Below are 24,816 nucleotides of genomic sequence, written 5' to 3' on the forward strand. Positions count from 1 at the left end.
TAGCTACCACTACCGCTAGGCCACAAATCTGCACTGTCACTCCAGTCATTTCGAGGAATTTTGTACAGATCAGAACTGCGAATAAACTCTAATTTCCATGTATATCTATCCTTCACTTCTTTCTGACTAAGATTATCCAAGTAGTCCGGTAGTAGAGCTTTTTTTATTGAAGTTTTCTTCAGACAACAGCAACAGATGTCAGACATCTTCGCTTGGCTTGGTATGTGAAAAGTATGTCCACAAAGTTTGCTTTTCCCCCCGGTATAGGGTAGTGACGGTTGCTCACGTAAACGTGACGTCAGTGCAAGGGGTCTATTTATGAGGTATTTGTTTGACTGGTCACTTGAATTAAATGGGTTAACTCCAACTATCCATAACTCAAAAACAATTTGGCCTGTACTGTACATGTGAGCTTAGACCTAATGTGTACTGATAATGGAAAGTTCACAAATAAAAAGCTCTATGGCTCCAGTACATAGACAATATAATATAGTGCAAACTTCAATATTCTGATGTTTGAGTCGTTGGATTTTCATAAATACATCTGTCTCAGGTGGTCTGTTAACATTATTTATTTTACAGTTAAAAGGGCACCTGGCTGCAAATATTTGAGAATCCCTGGATTAAAATTCCTAACTAGTTTCACTTTTGCTGGTGGGAGTTTATGGCAAAAAGATTGCTTTAAACAGCAGTTAGTTCCGATCCACCAGTTTGATTTGGTTGTTATGCATTTCAAGAGTGCTCATATTTAGTAGAACTGCTGTTATGTCCCCGAGGATTAAGTCCAGGGAATGGGGGAGGTAACAAAGTACATCAACCGAGAAAAGAAGAAGAAAAAAAATAGAGGGGAAACGGAAATACGTGAGTGAGTGAGTGAGTTTATTTATAAAACAAAAAAAGATAAAGGAGCACAACAAAATGGAAAGCAAAACCCAAAACCACTCCCTATGAAGTCAAGGTTGCACCGCGGCACCACTGTTAACACACACAGCATAATCGCTGTTATCTGAAATCAGATTTCAGTTATCCACACAGCATAACTGCTGTAATCCGATAACACCAAAAAACACACACAGAGTAATCTCTGTAATACAGGGTTAAATTGCGCACACGCACACACACACAGCATCCACAATCGGCCTGACGACCAGCTGTGTACTCCTTGGGTGTGGCCAACGGCCCTGTCCGTAGGTTTCCCCAGGTCTTTTAAAGCAGCTGCTTCTGGTGAACAATTAAGCGCCGGCGCAGCTAACCACTCACAGCAACGGTGGAGGGTGGTACCTGGAGAGAGACAAAAAAAAGACGCACCCCCAACACCACAGCTGTAACCCCCCCATAAGAGTGAATGGGTAGTTTGCTAAAATACACATGGCATTCAAATACAAATGACATTACATAACAACGTGTACACCATTCCATTTTTTTTCAATTGGACCCTCTTACCCACGGGACAGTGCGTCAGCCACAACATTGCCTGTCCCTTTTTCATGCCTGATCTCAATGTTGTAGTCTTGTGCCAGCAGAGCCCAACGCATCAACCGCTGGTTATGGTTGTACATCCTTCGAAGTGTTGAAGGGCGAGTAGCATGGCTAAGGTTTCTTTTTCAATAGTGGAGTAGCTCAGCTGATGACATTTGAACTTAACCGAGAAGTAGCATACAGGATGGCATACACTATCATCCCCATCCTGTAGTAATACAGCACTGGCTCCAGAGGCACTAGCATCAACTTCTAGTTTGAAAGGAAGAGAGAAGTTAGGTGCAGCCAGAACCACAGAAAGCCCACATGCAAATGGAGCTGAACCTGCAATCTTGTCCTGCCTTTTATCCATCATTGCTAGGACACACAGCACCAGCTGGAATGTGAGGAGAAACTCGATTCCAAAGCCCTGTCCTGGGCTGGCATCCTTTAGCTTATTCAGCCCAAGTGAATCTACCACTGATGGTCTCACTCCCAGAACAATGCCACTAGCAATCACAACCCCAGTCACCTGAGCCAGAATGTACCACAATGCTCTGCACATGCTAATCTGACAACTAACCAACATGGCAAGTGTGACAGCTGGGTTCAGGTGGGCTTCACTTATGTGGCCTAAACTCTGAGCCAAGATAGCAATTGCTAGTCCAAATGCTACCTTTACTTCTTGGTCTGGGTAGCTGCTGTTCCCATTTCCAATTGCTGCAGAGACACCACAAAAGACAAGCATGGTTGTCCCTATTAGCTCAGCAAGGGCAGCCCTCCAAAAACCCCGTCTGCAGCTCCTTCTTCATTGTACACCAAACCAACCACTAATCCAACCAGTTCTCCTACACTAGCTGAATTAGAGTGGGATTAACCACAAACTCCTCCAAATTAAATGTTGCCATACTCACCAAAAACAAGTAAATTAATCGCACATGAAGACCAAACCTCTCTCTCTCTCTCTCATTATCTGTAGCCGCTTTATCCTGTTCTACAGGGTCGCAGGCAAGCTGGAGCCTATCCCAGCTGACTACGGGCGAAAGGCGGGGTACACCCTGGACAAGTCGCCAGGTCATCACAGGGCTGACACATAGACACAGACAACCATTCACACTCACATTCACACCTACGGTCAATTTAGAGTCACCAGTTAACCTAACCTGCATGTCTTTGGACTGTGGGGGAAACCGGAGCACCCGGAGGAAACCCACGCGGACACGGGGAGAACATGCAAACTCCACACAGAAAGGCCCTCGCCGGCCACGGGGCTCGAACCCGGACCTTCTTGCTGTGAGGCGACAGCGCTAACCACTACACCACCGTGCCGCCCCAAGACCAAACCTAACAAAACTAACAATGTAGCTTCTAACAACACCTTACTGATATAGAGTCTTTCACTGTCACCTAGGCAAACGCAGTAATATTGATATTGGAGTTCATAAACATAATAGGCAACTACCAAACTCAGCCTTACAGAAGCAAAACTCCCACCAGATCCTACCTAACCCACACTATACCTACCTATCTTCTGGAGCGTGCCGGGCTCGAGGCGACTTGAAAAGCTTAACAACAGCAGCCGAAGCCCTGAAACACCTACCCCCACTGGAGAACTTTATCCCCGCCCAGGATTTACCCTGAAAATAAGAAAGGCAAAATAATAAATGAGTGCCCGATGGAGAGGCTGGTACAGCCCACCTGGACACTCACCTACCTAATCCGAGGGAGCTGCTTAAATGTCTAACACAGGCTAGTCAATGCGATAGAATAATAAAATAACAAAAACCACTAATTTAAAAACTCCGCTTACCAATCACTTTCAAATCCCGGATGAGCCCCCAAATATGTTACGTCCCCGAGGATTAAGTCCAGGGAATGGGGGAGGTAACAAAGTATATCAACCGAGAAACGAAGAAGAAAAAAAATAGAGGGGAAACGGAGATACGTGAGTGAGTGAGTTTATTTATAAAACAAAAAAAGATAAAGGAGCACAACAAAATGGAAAGCAAAACCCAAAACCACTCCCTATGAAGTCAAGGTTGCACACCTAGGCGCACCGCGACACCACTATTAACACACACACACAGCATAATCGCTGTTTTCTGAAATCAGATTTCAGTTATCCACACAGCATAACTGCTGTAATCCGACAACACCAAAAGACACACACAGAGTAATCTCTGTAATACAGGGTTAAATTGCGCACGCACGCATATACACAGCATCCACAATCGGCCTGACGACCAGCTGTGTACTCCTTGGGCGTGGCCAATGGCCCCGTCCGTAGGTTTACCGAGGTCTTTTAAAACAGCCGTTTCTGGTGAACAATTAAGCCCCGGCGCAGCTAACCACTCACAGCAAAGGTGGAGGGTGGTACCTGGAGAGAGACAAAAAAAAAAAGACGCACCCCCAACACCACAGCTGTAACACTGCACTGAGACATTCCACTGTTTCTATCACTGCATTTGTCATTTTCCACTTCCCAGTTCAAAATGGTGACTACAGTAGTATTAGCAACATCATTAACAGACATGGCAAATGATACTTTTCAGAAATATAACTTATGAGTTACAATACGAAAGCTTGTCAGATGAAGATGAAAAGGAAGAAGGGATGCCAATTTCACAGGAAGCCCCTTTAATTGCTGGGTTTCAGTCACGTGACTTTTCTTAGCGGTTTTACTGGAAGTGAAATAGCTGGTGGTCTAAACGGCTGCCGTAGTGCAAACAACTAGCGATAAGTTATCAGAGTATGCTCGTAATCTAGAAACCACTGCTCACTTTAGATAGATTCAGAAGATTGCTATGTGAATGGAATCGACCCCTACAGTCTGGGAAAGAAGGATTTGTCATACAATCTTGAAAACTACCCATCATTCGAGTTCCCCGACATCTCGAACTATCTGGTGTTGCAGACGTCCTTCTACACCGCAAAACAGATGAAAGCGTGGAAGAGTATGGAGGCTTACAACTTTTTTGTATGTGGCTGGGTAAAGGACCTCGCTTTCAAGTCGCTGCCGAATGAATCCTGGATTGTTTTTGCCCGTGTAAGTATGTTTTTTTTAAGCTTTTTGTTTGCCTCTTTACAACGAAGCGCTGTAAGTTGAAGTGTAAACAAACAACAGTTGGCTTGATTCTCACTTGTGTTGGCTCTTATCTCTCAGCTAAATCATTCACAAAGATCATCAGAAACCCCTTTAAAGACCTGGATCTTAGTTAAACAAGACGGAGAAGTGATCACGGCGCATTGTAACTGTACGGCTGGGTAAGAATTTTGTCGCGACCTTCATGCATATGGACTTTGTGAGGAGTGAGGAGTAAACCAAGAAACAGCTGGGGACTTTAGTGCTTTGTGACTAAAAAAGTACCGTAAGATAACAACACACAGCAAGAAAAGTACTTGGAAAACACTAAGAACAGAGCTGAGAGGGAGATACAAACCTTTCACCAAGTGATCACTGCAAACTTGAGCATGCTTCAACTCGGCTCCCTTCGATTTCAGTGAGAGGTTCAAAAGCCACCTTTTTCGATGTCTTTTTGTGAAATCCTGTGTTTGTTCACCCTTTTTTATTAGTTCACAGGGAACCCTGAAGAAACTTTTATCAGTTTCACAGTTTGATCAATTCGAACAACCTACAACAACGCAAGCGTAAGGCATTTTTCATGCGAGCAATGCACCTTCTCCGTACAAACACTTTGTCAACTGAGCTTTGGTAGACCACCAGCTAAAGTTTTGAATAACTAATGAGGCGGATGTGACATCACGTGAAACCCAGCAATAGGAATGTACAAATCAATGTGAGCTGGCCAGCTGACATGCTATAAAGTGAGTGTGGCTTCTTTTAGAATCTATTTCCTCTCGCAGAGCAAAAATAAAAAAGAACATTTGGCCATATTGTGTCTGAAATGTTAGTTACACTATACTAATTTCTTAATAGAAATATTGTATAAAAGCAATATATCAGTCATAATCATGTGGTTCTACTGAATACTGGAGCCCTATAAGAGCAATATTGCTGATGTAAACACATTCATGATAAAAAGGGCTTGTAAAACACACACATTGACTTGTTGAATGCATTGATATCATGGATGTTTCCTCTTTGCTACAGGTAAATAGTGATTTGTACATACATGTCAACCTTTGGTCAATCAAACCTGTATAACCAACCTCCAAAATCCGTATTTCCCTTATAAAATCCGTATAAGATGCAAGTTAAAATAATTTACCTAAAATTTGAATGATAATTAACAATGATATACTATCCCAGTTACTTTTTATTCAATATTAATAACAATAAACCTTCAGAATGAATACAAAGCTCCAATGTTTGACAAAAACACAAAGCGTTATCAGCGTAGTTACGAAGGAAATACTTCGTTGTTTGGAGACAGGTTTCACCGAGCGGCTATTATGCGCGAGACTTCATATTAGCCACAAAGTCAGGAAAATCTGTTCGTAAAATTACATTATAATGACCAAATACAATGAAAAGTATTTTTCCAGTCTCACCTGTGAAAGGTAATCCCATGTGATCTCGTTTGGATGGTAAACCTGTTGGCACATTTAATGAGGCATCTTTATTCTCGGCTACTGTCTAGACGCTATACCAGAGACGGTGAAGAATCTCCACTTTGCCACATCCAATATGGCGGCGAGGATGACATATGATTCTACGCAGAGGGCGGCGTCTATTTATATGTCTATGACTTCCCGGATTCTCGCAATGCGGTGTGCGCATGATCAAAAGTGGAACGAAGTCTTGCTACCACAAGATAACACGCGATTTCATAAGACTCTTTACTGGCTGTCTGTGGTGTACAGTACGTTTGTAAATGTTATGCGCTCTTTTATCATCATGGGAATTGATTATAGCTCTAAATAAATATTGAAGTTTTTTTAAAGAATCCGTATAACTTTATTTATACGCCCGTATACTACGTTTATTGAATCAAATCCATATAAAATACGGACATTCCGTATAGGTTGACATGCATGTTTGTAGATGGTGAGGTTGCCTTCGTCTGTGTGTGTGTGTGTGTGTGTGTGTGCATGTGACACTAGCATTATTGATGTGCTCTAGGTGGCCCCTTCTCCAAGGTCTACTCCTCTTATTGTAACAAAACAGTAAGTGCCAGAACTGTAACTTGCTTCTCTGGAAAGACCACGAGCAATCATACAGAAAATCAAAATGACACTGCAGTACAGTGGAAAATCTTGTTAAAGGACCAAAGCCTGACCCATAGAAAGACACATCATTCACACACCTGAAGCATAACTCTAGCTATTACTTGTTAGGGTTTTGCTGGGATTCGAACCTGGTTCGTTGGTGTGATAATCCAGCAAACCCCCACTAGGCCACCAGGGGGATGACTCAAATGCAGAGGCGTGAGGCGGAAGTAGAAAAAGAATCAAAAGGTTTATTTAAACTATATACACTATATACAGGGCAAAACAAAAGGCAAAAAAAAACCAAAGAGTATAATCCAAAAGAAAAGCAAAGTGCAAAAATACAAAAGCTAAGAAGATCAAAAAACACAGTACAAAGGAAACTGGAGATAAACATAACAGCACAAAGACTCCGTGACAAGAGGACTGAACTCAGGGGTATAAATAGACAAACTAATTAAGGACACAGGTGAAGATAATTAGGCAATTAACACAAACACAAAACACAGGAACAGTGGCGGCCTCTAGAGGCCAAAATGAACACGACATGAAAAGGAAATAACAGCGGCCTCTAGAGGCCAAAACAGTCCTAGTCCTAACAGGACCCCCCCCTCTAGGAGCGTCTCCTGACGTTCCCAGGGCGATCCGGATGGGCCGAATGGAAGTCCCGACATAGTTCTTTATCAAGGACATCCCGAGCAGGAACCCAGCAGCGCTCCTCAGGACCATAGCCCTCCCAGTCCACCAGATATTGCAACCCGCCGCGGACCCGGCGGGAGTCAAGCAGGCGATTCACAGTGAACACAGTCTGCCCCTGGAAGATGCGGGGGGGTGGGGGGTTCCTAGGGGCAGGGGCGTACGTAGACGTCAGTACGGGCCGTAACAGGGAAACATGGAAAGTGGGGTTGATCCTCAGAGTCCGGGGCAACTGGAGCCGGTAGGAGACAGGGTTCACCCTGCGCACCACCTTGAAGGGGCCAATGTAGCGAGGAGCAAGCTTGCGGTTCTCCACCCGCAGTGGAAGGTCCTTAGTGGACAGCCAAACACGCTGCCCAGGGCGGAAAGCGTGTGCAGGTCTTCTATGGCGGTTGGCCTGAGTCTGGTTGGTTCTGGAGGTCTGTATGAGGGTCTTCCTGACCTTGCTCCAGGTCTTGCGACACCGTCTCACATATTGGTTGACCGAGGGCACCCCCGCGTCCTCCTCCTGGTCCGGGAACAGAGGTGGCTGGAACCCGAATTGGCACTGGAATGGCGACAGCTTGGTGGCCGATGACTGCAGGGTGTTGTGGGCGTACTCCGCCCATGGCAGCCAGGTGCTCCACGATGTCGGGTTATCCATAGCCAGGCCTCGCAGGGTGGTTTCCAGGTCCTGGTTGAGCCTCTCCGTCTGACCATTGGACTGTGGGTGAAACCCAGAGGAGAGGCTGGCAGTGGCTCCGATGACCTTGCAGAACCCGTGCCACACTCGGGAGGAGAACTGGGGCCCTCGGTCTGAAACGATGTCCTGTGGAAGACCAAAGACTCGGAAGACATGATTAAACAAAAGTTTTGCAGTTTCAAGAGCAGAGGGGAGTTTGCACAGTGGTATGAAGCGGCAGGCCTTGGAGAATCTGTCAACTAAGACCAAAATGACCGTGTTACCTTGTGACTCAGGGAGACCCGTGATAAAGTCGACTGCTACGTGGGACCAGGGACGCCGGGGAATGGTCAGAGGATGCAGGAGACCCTGGGGACGCTGTCGTGGGTTCTTGGTTCTGGTGCAAACCTCACAGGACAGGACAAATGACCTTACTTCCTTCTCCATGTTAGGCCACCAGAAGCGTCTTTTCAGGAAGTCCAGGGTCCTCCGAGCTCCCGGGTGGGCGGTGAGAGGGGAAGAGTGACCCCACTGGAGAACCTTGGCCCGGGCTTGATGTGGGACGTACAAGAGGCCTGGTGGCCCCGTCCCAGGACCGGGGTCCTGGCGTTGGGCTCGTCGGACAGCCTCCTCAATACCCCAGCGGACAGGGGCCACAATCCGGGACACAGGGATAATAGGCCCGACTTCATTCTCCCTGTTAGTGGCAGAGAACAGTCTGGACAGTGCGTCAGGTTTGGTGTTCTTGGAGCCGGGGCGGTATGAGAGGGTGAAGTCAAACCGACTGAAAAACAGGGCCCACCTAGCCTGTCGAGGGTTCAGTCTCTTGGCTTGCTGGAGGTACTCCAGGTTCTTGTGGTCAGTCCAAACCAGGAATGGATGTTGTGCTCCCTCCAGCCAGTGCCTCCACTCCTCAAGGGCCAGTTTGACCGCTAGCAGTTCTCGATCCCCCACATCGTACCGGGACTCAGCAGGACTCAGGCGGTGGGAGAAGTAAGCGCAGGGGTGCAGCTTTCCTTCCGAACGTTGAGAGAGCACCGCGCCGACACCACTGTCCGAGGCGTCCACCTCCACGATGAATGGTTGGGAGGTGTCCGGGAGAACCAGAATGGGTGCCGTGCAGAAGCGGTCCTTGAGGTCTTTGAACGCCTTTTCTGCCTGAGGAGACCAGCCATAAGATCCACCTGTCCCTTTGGTGAGGTCTGACATGGGTGCTGCCACAGAACTGAAGTTCCTGATGAACTTGCGGTAGAAGTTAGCGAATCCTAAGAACCGCTGAACCTCCTTAACGGACTTGGGAGTAGGCCAATCCCGGACGGCCAGGGTCTTGGCAGGGTCCATTTGGAGTTGGCCTGTCCGTACAATAAATCCCAGAAAGGAGACCTCGGGAACATGAAATTCGCATTTCTGGGCCTTGGCGAACAGATTGTTCTGTAGCAGCCTCTGGAGAACCTGGCGGACATGGTGGCGGTGCTCCTGCACGGTCTTGGAAAAGATAAGGATGTCGTCGAGGTAGACAAAAACGTATAGGTTAATCATGTCCCTTAAGACGTCGTTGATTAGGGCCTGAAAAACAGCTGGTGCGTTGGTGAGTCCGAAGGGCATCACCTGGTATTCGTAGTGCCCAGACGGGGTGTTAAAGGCAGTCTTCCACTCGTCTCCCTGTCGGATACGGATGAGGTGGTATGCGTTCCGTAGGTCCAACTTGGTGAAGACGGTGGCGCCTTGGAGCAGGTCGAAAGCTGTGGACATCAGCGGAAGGGGATATCGGTTGCGCACAGTGATCTTATTCAGGCCCCTGTAATAAATACATGGTCGGAGCCCCCCATCCTTCTTGCCGACAAAGAAGAAGCCGGCTCCTGCAGGTGAAGTGGAGGGTCGAATAAACCCAGAGACCAGGGCATCTTTGAGGTATTCCTCCATGGCCTTGCGTTCTGGCTGAGAGAGTGAAAACAGTCTGCCACGAGGAGGGGTAGTCCCAGGGAGCAAGTCGATGGCACAGTCGTAGGCCCGGTGCGGAGGAAGAACGGCGGCCCTGCTCTTGCTGAATACCTCCTTGAGATCCCAGTACTCTGTGGGAACTTGAGATAACTCGGTGAGATCAGGGGGCTCGGCAGGAGACACAGGAGAGCTAGAGAGCAGACAAGAGGCATGGCATGCAGGGCCCCATTCCACAACCTGGCTTGTTACCCAGTCTATGCGAGGGTTGTGGCGAGTAAGCCAAGGAAGGCCTAGAATAACTGGGAACTCAGGTGAAGGAATCAGGTGCAGGGATATTTCTTCCTTGTGACCTTGAGACTGGAGGAAAACTGGAGAAGTAACTTGGGTGACTCTTCCATCACCTAACGCTTGGCCATCGAGGGCAGACACAGACAGTGGGACTTCAAGAGGTGCAGTCGGAATATTGATGCTTTGGGCGAAGTGAATATCCATAAAGTTCCCAGCCGCCCCTGAGTCTATCAAAGCTTGACAAGAGTGGACAGACTCACCCCAGGAGATGGAGACCGGGATGTAGATTCCTTGGCCAGGGAGTCCGGGAGAGAGGGTAGGCCCCGTCACAACCCTCCCTCGGCTGGACGGGGCGGTCCTTTTCCCAAGAGTTCGGGACATGATGCTCGGAAGTGACCAGGCTTGCCACAGTAGATGCAGCACTTGTCCCTCCTTCTGCGCTCCCTCTCAGATGCGGAGAGGCGAGTACGACCCACTTGCATGGGTTCTGGACAGTCACTGAAGGAGGTAGACGGTCTCCAGGTAGAGGTAGGGAGGCTGGGGGGGCTCAAGGCTTGGTGGCGTTCTCTCATCCTGTTGTCCAGACGAATAGCATGTGAGATGAGGGTTTCGAGGTCACTTGGGCATCCAATAGAGGCCAGACCGTCCTTGATGGGGTCAGACAGACCATGGTGGAAGGCTGACACCAGGGCAGTCTCGTTCCATCCACTTACTGCTGCGAGTGTTCGGAACGAGATGGCGTAATCTGCGACGCTTCCTCCTTGCCGGATGGACATGAGCTTTCGGGCTGCGTCGGTACTGATGTCTGCCTGATCGAAGACCCGAAGCATCTCTTCAGAAAACAGCTGGAAATCAAAGCACTCAGGTCCCTGTCTTTGCCAGATAGCAGTAGCCCAGGCTCGCGCCTTACCAGCTAATAAGGTGATCACAAAGGCAATCTTGCGGCGATCCGTAGTGTAGGTGGTAGGCTGAAGCTCAAAGGTGAGTTGACACTGGGTAAGGAACTCTCGGCACTCACTGTGCTTGCCGTCATACCTCTGTGGTGCAGGAAGGCTGGGTTCGCGAGGTGAAGAAGGCAGCATTGCAGGAGGCACTGGAGCAGGAGTGGGAGCTGGATCAGGAGCAGGAGATGCAGGCAGAGATGTCAGCTGTGCCAGGGTTTTCCCAATTTGCTGAAGCAGTTCCTCGTGGCGAGCGAGGGCCTCACGTTGGCTGGTGAGCGTACGTCCATGAGCGTCCATGGTCGCTCCGAAGCGTGTCAAAGCTGCCATAATTCCCTGAAGGTTGGCCGGGTAGACAGTTGAAGCAGCCTCTGCTGAGTCGGTCATGACGGAGTCTTTCTGTTAGGGTTTTGCTGGGATTCGAACCTGGTTCGTTGGTGTGATAATCCAGCAAACCCCCACTAGGCCACCAGGGGGATGACTCAAATGCAGAGGCGTGAGGCGGAAGTAGAAAAAGAATCAAAAGGTTTATTTAAACTATATACACTATATACAGGGCAAAACAAAAGACAAAAAAAAACCAAAGAGTATAATCCAAAAGAAAAGCAAAGTGCAAAAATACAAAAGCTAAGAAGATCAAAAAACACAGTACAAAGGAAACTGGAGATAAACATAACAGCACAAAGACTCCGTGACAAGAGGACTGAACTCAGGGGTATAAATAGACAAACTAATTAAGGACACAGGTGAAGATAATTAGGCAATTAACACAAACACAAAACACAGGAACAGTGGCGGCCTCTAGAGGCCAAAATGAACACGACATGAAAAGGAAATAACAGCGGCCTCTAGAGGCCAAAACAGTCCTAGTCCTAACATTACTGTTATCTCTAAAAAGCAACAGTTCAACCAAAAATGAAACATAAGAAATCCCCAGCCGATGTGTCCGGGGATCAGGTCGTCGAGGCCCCTGCCTTCGACTGCCACCCAATCCACATTGCACCAGTCCCCTACTGCTACCTCTGTGGGTGGTGAACCCACCCTCGGGAGGTGTTCCAGGCATGTCCCCCCGGGAGGAGGCCCCGGGGAAGACCCAGGACACGCTGGAGGGACTATGTCTCTCGGCTGGCCTGGGAACGCCTCGGTGTTCTTCCCGAGGAGCTGGCCGAGGTGTCTGGGGAAAGGGAAGTTTGGGCTTCCCTGCTTAGACTGCTGCCTCCGCGACCCGGTCCCGGATAAAGCGGAAGAAGACGAGACGAGACGAGACGAGAAGAAATCCCCCCTTAACTTAAATGTAGACATTTGGCTTGGTAATACCCCCCCTCCTTAAAAATAACAGAATAGGTTTGTTTTAAAAATGAAAGATACAAACCTTTTTGGAGCTTCACCAGGCTTGTATTACTCAAGTCTGACTCATGCCCTAATTTTAAAGACTCGTGACTTGACTTGAGTACTGATGACTCGGACTTGGACTCAGACTCATGCATTAACTGCATTTGGACTCGTAAATTGGAGACGAGGACTCAGATTTTTTCTTTATTCTTTGCAACATGCTATAATAATTTGGTATAAGATATTTATATCTACATTAATTTTTATACTAATTTTGTGCAAGAGAATGCACATTCACCTGTTCATATGTCATGTTCAGTAACAAACTAATGTTAATGGCGCTAAAATGCCTGGACAGAACGCCCCTAGGATTGTCTGCTTTGCTTATACAGACTTCTCGTGCAGTGGGAAAAAATGCACTGTTATGTGTTCCATATGTAGAAGAACTATCGAGGAGACAACGGGGACAACCTCAAACTTCAATCGTCATTTGGCAAGACTACACCAAGAGAAGACCGTGAGTTGGCCTAGTGGTTACCGTGTCCGCCTCTTGATTGGGAGATCGTGAGTTCTACTCACGGTTGGGTCATACCAAAGACCATCATAAAAATGGTACCTACTGATCGGTGCCATCCTATGCGTCACATGGCGTGGGAAGGGCTTTGACTTAACACTGAGAGAAGAAAGTGACACACTATGTTCATTGCCCTGTTGATAGCGGGGCTTGCTTGCTGAGTGATGAACTCGCTAGTGTTAACCCTCCCTGTGTCCAAAATCATTCACTCGTTCACTACTCCCTATATAGGGAATTATTATATAGAGGATTATATAATGAGCTCATTGGTAAAATGGAAAAATGCTTTCAGACACTAGTCCGTCACGCTGGTATTTACGTCATTACTGTCACACAATTAAAACGTGCCAGATCAGCCGGCTGGTGGGTTTTCAAAATAATAAAATACATGCATGTATTTTTGTGATAAATACATATATTATATTGAGCATATTTCCCACATTAATCAATAGAAAGTACCTGCATCTTTCATCTTTTTTAAATCAAGGCTGAATACTTTCTTCTTTGCCGCTGCCTTTTATCAAATTAAATTTTTAATTAGATTTTTTTCAGCACGACCGCAATGCATGATGGGATATATTGCTTGGTTAGTGACCATCGGTTGTACACTACTTTTCATGATGCATTGTGGGATACTTAGAGTGCACTATACTAGTGCATCTCAAAAAATTAGAATATTGTGAAAAAGTTCAATATTTTCCATCAGTTATTTAAGAAAGTGAAAATTTTATATATGGTAGACTCATTACACATAAAATAAAATGTTTCAAGCATCTTTCTATTTTAATTTTAATCAGTATGGCATACAGTACAAAAACATTAAAAAAAACCCATCTCAAAATATTAGAATATTTCATTTCGAGTTTGAGTAAAACAGTATGAACACAGTGTATCTCTCGGTCTAGTTCAGTACACACAACCACAATCATGGGGAAGACTGCTGACTTGACTGTTGTCCAGAAGATGATCACTGATGCCCTCCACAAGGAGGGTAAGCCACAAAAGGTCATTGCTGAAAAGGGTGGCTGGAAAAGGTGCACAAGCAACGCAGTCTTGAGAGGATTGTCAAGAAAAGTTGATTCAAGAACTTGGGAGAGCTTCACAAGGAGTGGACTGAGGCTGGTGTCAGTGTATCAAGACCCATCACGAACAGACATCTTCAAGAAAGGGGATACAACTTTGCATTCCTAATATCAAGCTACTCCTGAGCCAGAGGCAATGTCAGAAGTGTCTTATCTGGGCTAAGGAGAGAAAGAAATGGACTGTTGCTCAGTGGTCCAAAGTCCTCTTTTCAGATGAAAGTACATTTTGCATTTAATTTGGAAATCACGGTTCTAGAGTCTGGAGGAAGAGTGGAGAGGCACAGAATCCAAGGCGTTTGAAGCCCAGTGTGAAGTTTCCACAGTCTGTGATGATTTGGGGTGCCATGGCATCTGCTGGTGTTGGTCCACTGTATTTTATCAAGTCCAAAGTCAACACAGCCATCTACCAGGAGATTTTAGAGCACTTCATGCTTCCATCTGCTGACGAGCTTTTTGGAGATGCTGATTTCCTTTTCCAGCAGGACTTAGCACCTACCCACAGTGCCAAAACTACTACCAAATGGTTTGCTGACCATGATATTACTGTGTTTGATTGGCCAGCCAACTTGCCTGACCTGAACCCCATAGAGAATCTATGGGGTATTGTCAAGAGGAAGATGAGAAACACCCGACCCAAAAATACAGATATGCTGAAGGTTGCTATCAAAGCAACCTGGGCTTCAATAACACCTCAGCAGTGCCACAGACTGATCACCTCCATGCCACACCGCATTGATACAGTAATTCATGGTAAAGGAGCCCCAACCAAGTATTGAGTGTATAAATGAATATACTTTTCAGAAGTTGGACATTTCTGTATTGTAAATCCTTTTTTTAATTGAGCTTAGGGAATATTCTAATAATTTGAGATACTGGATTTCTGATTTTCATGAGCTATAAGCCATAATCATCAAAATTAAAACAAAAAAGGCTTTAAATATTTCACTTTACATGTAATGAATATAGAATATATGAAAGTTTACCTTTTTGAATTAAATTATGAAAAAAAAGGAACTTTTTCATAGTATTCTAATTTTTTGAGATGCACTAGTATAGGGTGTAATAATCCTCACTGTCATTTTGGACAGCACTACAAAATGGCGTCCTCACTATATAGTGCTCTATATAGTGAATGGGGAGCGATTTCAGACACAGGGCCTCTATCATGTTATTTGCCCTGTTGATAGTGGGCGGGTCTTGCTGAGCGATGAACAAGCTTTTTATCTGTAGCCTATTAACTAAAATGGGGCAGTCGAGCAGTAACGTTAGTCCAACACAGTAGCAGAGATGCTTTCACATAAAGGTAGCAACAGCCACCATCAAATGGTACGGTTGGAGTTTTGTTCTCAGACTCGACTCGAAATTTTCTTTAACGACTCAGACTTGACTCGGACTCGAACACTGGGGACTCGAGACTCGACTCGGACTCAAGGTTTAGTGACTTGACTACAACACTGAACTTCACATACACCCAACATTTGAAGATTTGATTTCAAGATTGTTGCTTCCTCAGGTTTTAGTTCTGTAACATCCTTTGTCTATTTTTATTAACAACAATGTGTCAGAAGCTACATAGACTTCGATATTATAAGACACGAAAACTTGAGCCAAGTCTGTGCGCAATGCTAAATTGGAGGTTTCCTTGACTTGTTGGCTACAGCCTTGTAGCTCCAGTACAATGGTAAAGAAAACTTCAGACACCTTGGAATCATTATGTAGATTTTAGGTAAGGACAGCATTGTGTACATTGTGCCTGAGAACTTATTTAGCTTGAAGCCTGAGCCGAGTCATTTTCAGGGAGTGAGACACTAAATGTGTGACTCAGCTCTCCCTAAAAAGACCATTCCTAATGGGAAAGAAAGCTGGCAGTGCATTTCACTTCACACACACACACACACACACACACACACACACACACACACACACACACACACACACACACACACACACAAACACACCAGCCTCACTGGTGCCTGGAATCCATCCGTTGAATGGATCCATCAATTTACTCACAATTCCCATCTGAACAAATGAAAATAAATGGCCCGTGGATGCAAATGCACCTGCTCAGCAAAATCTCCGTCCTTCTCCATGTGTGTGTAAGAAGAATAGACAGCAATATAATAGGAGAAAATAAATATTTAGCATGTGAAAGTGTTTGGTGAACCCTTTGTTTGAGTGGGCCATGTCCTGAATACAGATGAAGTCTTAAGAGCCTAAGACGAGGCAGGGATTTACTATGGATGGAGAAAGCAGAAGAGAAAGAAAAGGAAAAAATAGCCCTGTTACATAATATACATTAAAATATTTTTTGCAACCCCAATTCCAAAAGAGGTGGGACACTATGTAAAATATAAATAAAAAAAAATAATAATGTGATAATTTGCAAATCATGGAAATCCTATATTTCATTAAAAATAGTACAATGACAACATATGAAGGTGGCGGTGTTTCTGGATATTGTTTATATCTGGTTTTAACTTGCATTTGTGGATGTAGTAATGAACTATTTTCACAGATGATGGTTTTCTGAAATGTTCCTGATTCCATGCATAGATTTCCTTTACAGAATCATGTCTGTTTTTAATGTGGTGACCAAGTTTTGTGCGGAGTGATGAGTTCTTCCAAACAAAACAATTGAAACAAAAATCCATGGAGAATTGATGGAGACAGTGTTGTAGTCGAGTCACTAAACCTCGAGTCCGAGTCCAGTTTCAAGTCCCCGGTGTTCAAGTCCGAGTCAAGTCCAAGTCATTAAAAAATATTCAAGTCAAGTCCACTATTAATCCGAGTCAAGTTCAAGAACAAGACTCCAGTCGCACCATTTGACGGTAGCTGTTTTTGCACCATTAACATTAGTTTGTTCCTGAACATGACGTATGAACAGGTGAATGTGCTTCTCTTTGTCAGGGAGTTTGATGTATTCTGTCAGAGATGGTTGGGAGACAGTTTGTAAGTGCAGAAGGTGTTTTTATTAATACAAGTGAAGACAAGAAAACAATCCAGAATGTCAGGCAAAATCGTAAAACAGGCAATAGGTCGAGCGAAGCACAAACAGGCTATCGTAGACTCGGCAGAATCAAAGACGAGAAACAGGAAATCAGGGATCAGGAAACCAAACAAGGAAATAAGGCTCGATAATGCGTCAGCAACGCAACTCAATACTTTGCAAAGTATGTGCGTTTTCAGAGTAAACGCTGATTGTGCCTTAATCCTGTGCAAGTGCGAGTCATTTACTGTCCGGAACACGCCCGAGAGTCTATCTGATGCACGCGCCAAGGCACGCAGGTGTGACAGTCTTGCACAAAATTAGTACAAAAATTAACGTAGATATAAATATCTCATCTCATCATCTCATTATCTCTAGCCGCTTTATCCTTCTACAGGGTTGCAGGCGAGCTGGAGCCTATCGTAGCTGACTACGGGAGAAAGGCGGGGTACACCCTGGACAAGTCGCCAGGTTATCACAGGGCTGACACATAGACACAGACAACCATTCACACTCACATTCACACCTACGGTCAATTTAGAGTCACCAGTTAACCTAACCTGCATGTCTTTGGACTGTGGGGGAAACCGGAGCACCCGGAGGAAACCCACGCGGACACGGGGAGAACATGCAAACTCCACACAGAAAGGCCCTCGCCGGCCACAGGGCTTGAACCCGGACCTTCTTGCTGTGAGGCGACAGCGCTAACCACTACACCACCGTGCCGCCCAGATATAAATATCTTATGCCAAATTATTATGGCATGTTACAAAAAATAAAGAAAAAATCAGAGTCCTCGTCTCCAATTTACAAGTCCGAATGTAGTTAATGCAGTTAATGTATGAGTCTGAGTCCAAGTCCGAGTCACGAGTCCTTAAAATTAGGGCACGAGTCAGACTCGAGTACTACAAGCCTGGCTGAAAGTAGTTTGTATGGAAGTTCTGCTGTATACCATGCCTCATATACAACATTACGAACACTACATTGTGATTAAGATGTGGCAGACTAGATCAGATCGTGGTGTGATGCCGCACTTGTGTGCTATGCTAGAAGCAGACAAGTAAAATGATACTACTTTATTTTATTGCTGGTTATTTCTCAAGAAAACAAGAGTGGAAGAAGCACTCAAAAGGCTGAATCTAAACAAATAGGGCTTCTTTAATTAGAAGCAGCAATGAGTCTTGGATTAATATCAGATTAGCTGCAGTCCCGTGAGTGCATATTGCCTGTGAGAAACTGCTGTGAGTGTTTGCGATGGTGTATCTGAAAGAGAAAATGGGTCTGTCAAATAGATGATCTAATTGGGCAAACACTCAAACACATATGCATACACATATACATGCAGAAGCGTCAGTGTGCCTTTGATCCATAAAATATGAAGTTCATTAGGTTCAAACACACACACACACACACACACACACACACACACACACACACACAGTGCACCAATTAAACATTTCAGGAAGCAGGAAAGAAATGTCAGCAACAACAGAGACAGTTGCAAGCAATAACGGAATGTTTTGCTTTTTGTGAATATTATGCATTTTTTTTTAATGAATCCTCTTTTTGAGAAGTCATTGATTGAGAAGTGAATGATTCTTAACATTTATAAAGCTACTGTGCTGAGTTTAAGGTTTGGGTTTGTTTGTGTTGGTTCTGGAGTTGTAATTACTCACTTGATATCATCCTTCTCGGGCCACGTATTGTACAACACTCGCACTCAAAATGATTTGAATACCTGTACAACATATGACAAGCCAATTACAGGCATGCATGGGGGGGGGGGGGGTCAAAGCTACTTGGAATTGTGACTTGATTTAGTATTGCAAATACCGAGATATGCCTGCCATTTTTAAATTCATTTTAATTTAAACAAATAAACAAAATGAATCGTTATGTGGGATTGAGCTGAAGAGTTTATGGTATGAATTAATATTTAATAGTAGGTTCCAGCTTAGGTTTATTCGCTTGTGACACAAATGCAGTGTAAAGCAAGCTGGACGAGTCCTGTTGGAGTTTAACAGGGCACAGGAACTTCGTGCATCAACATAATAACATACTGTATTCCCGGACTGCATTGTAGACTACATGTAAAGCAGTGGCGGCTGGTAGTCTTTCAAAGGGAAAGGGGAGGCTGGTCGGTTACGATATTTCCAGATTTTAAAAGAAAAAAAACATCAATTTTGCCCATACTCTTGCCTCTGATCTGGCTGATTGTTGGCAGGGTCACAAACTGTGAAATAACAGGTTCTTTTGGCCCATTAGCCTACTGTCCAATATACATGATGGTGGTGTTGGGGGGGGGTATATTTTAACATTTTATATTTTAAAATTGTGGCATGTTGTTTAAAAATTTATCATTATTGAAAGCAGCTCTTTGTCAGGAACCTCAGCAGTAACAGCAGAGTGTTCTGGAATAGGCACAAGCACTGACCTTGGGGAGCCAAACATAGAGCTGGGTGCCACACATTTCATTCAATGACACTTTCCCTATATGTTACTTATTTTGACTGAGAAATGTTTTATTGACAATTTTGATAACCCTTCACTTTTAATCCAGGTCTGTAGTGTGAAATGTTCTCGGCTGTGTTTTTGTTTAAAAAAGTTTTCCAAATTGTAGCTGTGTTTAATTCATATCCAGAAAAATATATATTCCAATATAATATACTCAGCATAAACATTTTAAATAGATTCTATATTTTTGGTCCATCCATGACATATTACTAAAGTAGCCTATTTACTGTTGTTGATGTGGGTCACTTGCTGTTAGCCAATTCACTTTCTCATACCAGGAGAGCTGAAAGGAACGAGTATTATTCCCTACCTTTTTCACCAAGTCAGTTTGAGGCGTTGGTCTACCCTGCTCTTTAATTTTAATTTTTTCTTCGAAAGGAAGACTGGCAAATGGCTTCGCCAAAATTAAATCAGCAATGCTTGGCATCCGTGCGCAGCTTTCTTGCTAGCTGACTAGCCCCCTCAAGTTCAAGTTCAGTCACTCAAATAAATTAAATTTCTGGAACTAAGATAGCAAACTTGACAACACTATATTTACACTTTATTTACAATGAAAATATATACAAACTAAAAAAGCTGGTAGAAACCGTATGTAATGAATGAAATCGAAATGTAAGCTGATCTCTTACAATACACCACACCACTTGTGAATCCGCATGGGACTGAAATGAAATTCACCGCTGCCTGTCTATAGTTGAAACGAGCTGTCAATCAAAGAAAATATCCGGCTGCTTTCACCAATCACCAGTCTCTTCGCGGAAACTGCCATGTCCCTCCCACTGTGAGGCTGGGAGTCCGTGGGCGGGCATTTTCGCAGTATTTGTCCAATAATCGTCTTGCATTTTGAAATTGACAAGCGCATAGCTCCCAAATGCCATTGAAGTGCACTGAGGCTGGGCTGCATCGCGCTGTCACGAGGGGGAAAAACTCACGCACACATTAGGCGAACTGGGGAAAGTTATAACGGAATGATTTCACACTGTAGTTGGGTTGAGCACATATATTTCTATGATTCTGGATCTGAAATAGCAATGTTATAAGGTCAGCTATAACATAAGCCTAGCGCAATTCATCCTACACGATGTTCGTCATTTTTAGAGGAGGCTGAGCCTCCCTCGTTGTCTTAGAGCAATCGCCCATGATGTAAAGGGTGTGTGCCATCCTTTTATGTTTATGGTATCATTAACATGCATGTTCATAAGCCAGAATGATAAGATGGTACAGCAGGCTTACTGCAAACACACACGTGTCGGCTGTCTGGCTACTGCTCATATTCATTAATAGGGTATCCCTGTACTCACTATACCCTATGTACATGGTACACGTGCTGTTTTGGAGGTGAGCCTCACTTTGATTTTTAGGACAGCGGCTGGATAGGTCTGTGAGAGATGTTGATTTTTGCAATGGCTCTGAAGAAAAGCTGCTTGAAATCCCCTGAGTCTTGAAACTAAGACTCATTATAGGACTTGTTCACATGCAACTCACACAATCATTGTATAGTTCTCTCGGTCTATTAGACTCAGGAGCTCAGATTGCAGTTACTGACCTTGTATTACAGACATGCAACTCTTGCAGTCTTTGTTTATTGTTATCTCGGTATTAAGCTCTGTCTTAAGTGGCCACTTACATTCCCTCAGTTTACCTGCGTATATTCACTGTCTTATACCGCATGTACATTGAATGTCGTGAGCAGGAGCTCAGATTGCAGTTGCTTAAATAGTAATAATTTATTGATATAAGGTGTTTTGTGGTCAGGGTACTACACTGTAGTGTGTCATGTGGTAATGCATTATATAACAATGCAACTTTCATAAATATTACCATACATAATTTATAATTGTGTTCTACACATACCTGCAACTCTGACAATATCATTTTCAGCGACTAATAAAATGGTTTGGAAAGTTCCTACTTTAAAACATATTTTTGACATGGTAATTTTCTTTAAGAGATTTCATTTACAACATGTCTCTGACAGCTCAAAATACATCTCCGGGCATTGAAAAACTGCAGAGGTTCCAGGGGCCTCTGCCGGCCCTCAGACCCCCAGCCTTACTGGGTTGATGCCCCCCTTCCCATTTTTCTGGATTCACCCCTGAATGAGAATGAACTGAAGGACACATCATTGATTACGACAACAAAGTAGCATTTTATTTTAAGACCACAGCCCATGGATGGCTATATCCACAAATGACAAGACAAAACTACATACAGTTGACCCCAAATTAAGCAGTTTGTACAGGTAGAAATTGAAGAAAATGGTGTTTCCACATTGTTGTGATGAGATAATGAATACTTAGTCATCCACTTAACCAGTCTCCTTAATAAATATTCGAGCACTTTTCCCCACTGAATAACTTAACCCCTGCACTACTCTGGAGTGTTACATTTTATAAAGTGCGAAATCCTCATATAAAAATAGAAGATCTAAAATGTTATGCTGTAATGCACTGAAAACTGCTTCTTTTTTTAAAACTGTGGAGCAGCAAGCAGCATGACTTTCACACAAACCCATATAAATAAGTAAAACGGATTTAATATACAGTGGGGCAAAAAAGTATTTAGTCAGTCACCAATTGTGCAAGTTCTCCCACTTAAAAAGATGACCGAGGCCTGTAATTTTCATCATAGGTATACCTCAACTATGAGAGACAAAATGAGGAAAAAAAATCCAGAAAATCACATTGTCTAATTTTTAAAGAATTTATTTGCAAATTATGGTGGAAAATAAGTATTTGGTCAATAACAAAAGTTCATCTCAATACTTTGTTATATACCCTTTGTTGGCAATGACAGAGGTCAAACATTTTCTGTAAGTCTTCACAAGGTTTTCACACACTGTTGCTGGTATTTTGGCCCATTCCTCCATGCAGATCTCCTCTAGAGCTGTGATGTTTTGGGGCTGTCACTGGGCAACACAGACTTTCAACTCCCTCCAAAGATCTTCTATGGGGTTGAGATCTGGAGCCTGGCTAGGCCACTCCAGGACCTTGAAATGCTTCTTACGAAGCCACTCCTTCATTGCCCGGGCAGTGTGTTTGGGATCATTGTCATGCTGAAAGACCCAGCCACGTTTCATCTTCAATGCCCTTGCTGATAGAAGGAGGTTTTCACTCTAAATCTCACAATACATGGCCCCATTTATTCTTTCCTTTACACGGATCAGTCATCCTGGTCCCTTTGCAGAAAAACAGCCCCAAAGCATGATGTTTCCACCCCCATGCTTCACAGTAGGTACGGTGTTCTTTGGATGCAACTCAGCATTCTTTCTCCTCCAAACACGACAAGTTGAGTTTTTACCAAAAAGTTCTATTTTGGTTTCATCTGACCATATGACATTCTCCCAATCCTCTTCTGGATCATCCAAATGCTCTCTAGCAAACTTCAGATGGGCCTGGACATGTACTGGCTTAAGCAGGGGGACACGTCTGGCACTGCAGGATTTGAGTCCCTGGCGGCGTAGTGTGTTACTGATGGTAGCCTTTGTTACTTTGGTCCCAGCTCTCTGCAGGTCATTCACTAGGTCCCCCCATGTGGTTCTAGGATTTTTGCTCACCATTCTTGTGATCATTTTGACCCCACGGGGTGAGATCTTGCATGGAGCCCCAGATCGAGGGAGATTATCAGTGGTCTTGTATGTCTTCCATTTTCTAATAATTGCTCCCACAGTTGATTTCTTCACACCAAGCTGCTTACCTATTGCAGATTCAGTCTTCCCAGCCTGGTGCAGGTCTACAATTTTGTTTCTGGTGTCCTTTGACAGCTCTTTGGTCTTGGCCATAGTGGAGTTTGGAGTGTGACTGTTTGAGGTTGTGGACAGGTGTCTTTTATACTGATAACGAGTTCAAACAGGTGCCATTAATACAGGTAACGAGTGGAGGACAGAGGAGCCTCTTAAAGAAGAAGTTACAGGTCTGTGAGAGCCAGAAATCTTGCTTGTTTGTAGGTGACCAAATACTTATTTTACTGAGGAATTTACCAATTAATTAATTAAAAATCCTACAATGTGATTTCCTGTATTCTTTCCCCCCCTTCTGTCTCTCATAGTTGAAATGTACCTATGATGAAAATTACAGGCCTCTCTCATCTTTTTAAGTGGGAGAACTTGCACAATTGGTGACTGACTAAATACTTTTTTGCCCCACTGTATCTAGATGTTTAACCTGCATCAGCCAAGTCAGATTATAGGATCTTCTGATACAGGTTGTGAAGATAAGCAAAAATTGAGCTCATGATTACAGTGGTGCTTGAAAGTTTGTGAACCCTTTAGAATTTTCTATATTTCTGCATAAATATGACCTAAAACATCATCGGATTTTCACACAAGTCCTAAAAGTAGAGAAAGAGAACCCAATTAAACAAATGAGACAAAAATATTATACTTGGTCATTTATTTATTGAAGAAAATGATCCAATATTACATATCTGTGAGTGGCAAAAGTACGTGAACCTTTGCTTTCAGTATCTGGTGTGACCCCCTTGTGCAGCGATAACTGCAACTAAACGTTTCTGGGAACTGTTGATCAGTCCTGCACACTGGCTTGGAGGAATTTTAGTCCATTCCTCCATACAGAACAACTTCAACTCTGGGATGTTGGTGGGTTTCCTCACATGAACTACTCACTTCAGGTCCTTCCACAACATTTCGATTGGATTAAGGTCAGGATTTTGACTTGGCCATTCCAAAACATTAACTTTATTCTTCTTTAACCATTCTTTGGTAGAACGACTTGTGTGCTTAGGGCCGTTGTCTTGCTGCATGACCCACCTTCTCTTGAGATTCAGTTCATGGACAGATGTCCTGACATTTTCCTTTAGAATTCATTGGTATAATTCAGAATTCATTGTTCCATCAATGATGGCAAGCCATCCTGGCCCAGATGCAGCAAAACAGGCCCAAACCATGACACTACCACCACCATGTTTCACAGATGGGATAAGGTTCTTATGCTGGAATGCAGTGTTTTCCTTTCTCCAAACATAATGCTTCTCATTTAAACCAAAAAGTTCTATTTTGGTCTCATCCGTCCACAAAATATTTTTCCAATAGCCTTCTGGCTTGTCCACATGATCTTTAGCAGACTGTAGACAAACAGCAATGTTCTTTTTGGAGAGCAGTGGCTTTCTCCTTGCAGCCCTGCCATGCACACCATTGTTGTTCAGTGTTTTCC

The 24,816-nt window shown here is 44.1% G+C and overlaps 1 protein-coding gene across 1 annotated transcript in view; it reads right to left on the bottom strand.

The window, feature by feature from the left end:
- Positions 1–1,534: 1,534 nt before the first annotated feature.
- LOC132882638 (aquaporin-1-like) overlaps positions 1,535–24,816 on the bottom strand; it is a 68,509-nt gene continuing 45,227 nt past the window's right edge. Inside the window, exon 2 of the mRNA XM_060915724.1 lies at positions 1,535–2,264. Within this exon, the coding sequence (XP_060771707.1) occupies positions 1,535–2,264 (730 nt within the window). The remainder of the gene's footprint in view (positions 2,265–24,816) is intronic.

This window comes from Neoarius graeffei, chromosome 3 (genome assembly GCF_027579695.1).
Source record: "Neoarius graeffei isolate fNeoGra1 chromosome 3, fNeoGra1.pri, whole genome shotgun sequence".
NCBI lineage: Eukaryota > Metazoa > Chordata > Actinopteri > Siluriformes > Ariidae > Neoarius > Neoarius graeffei.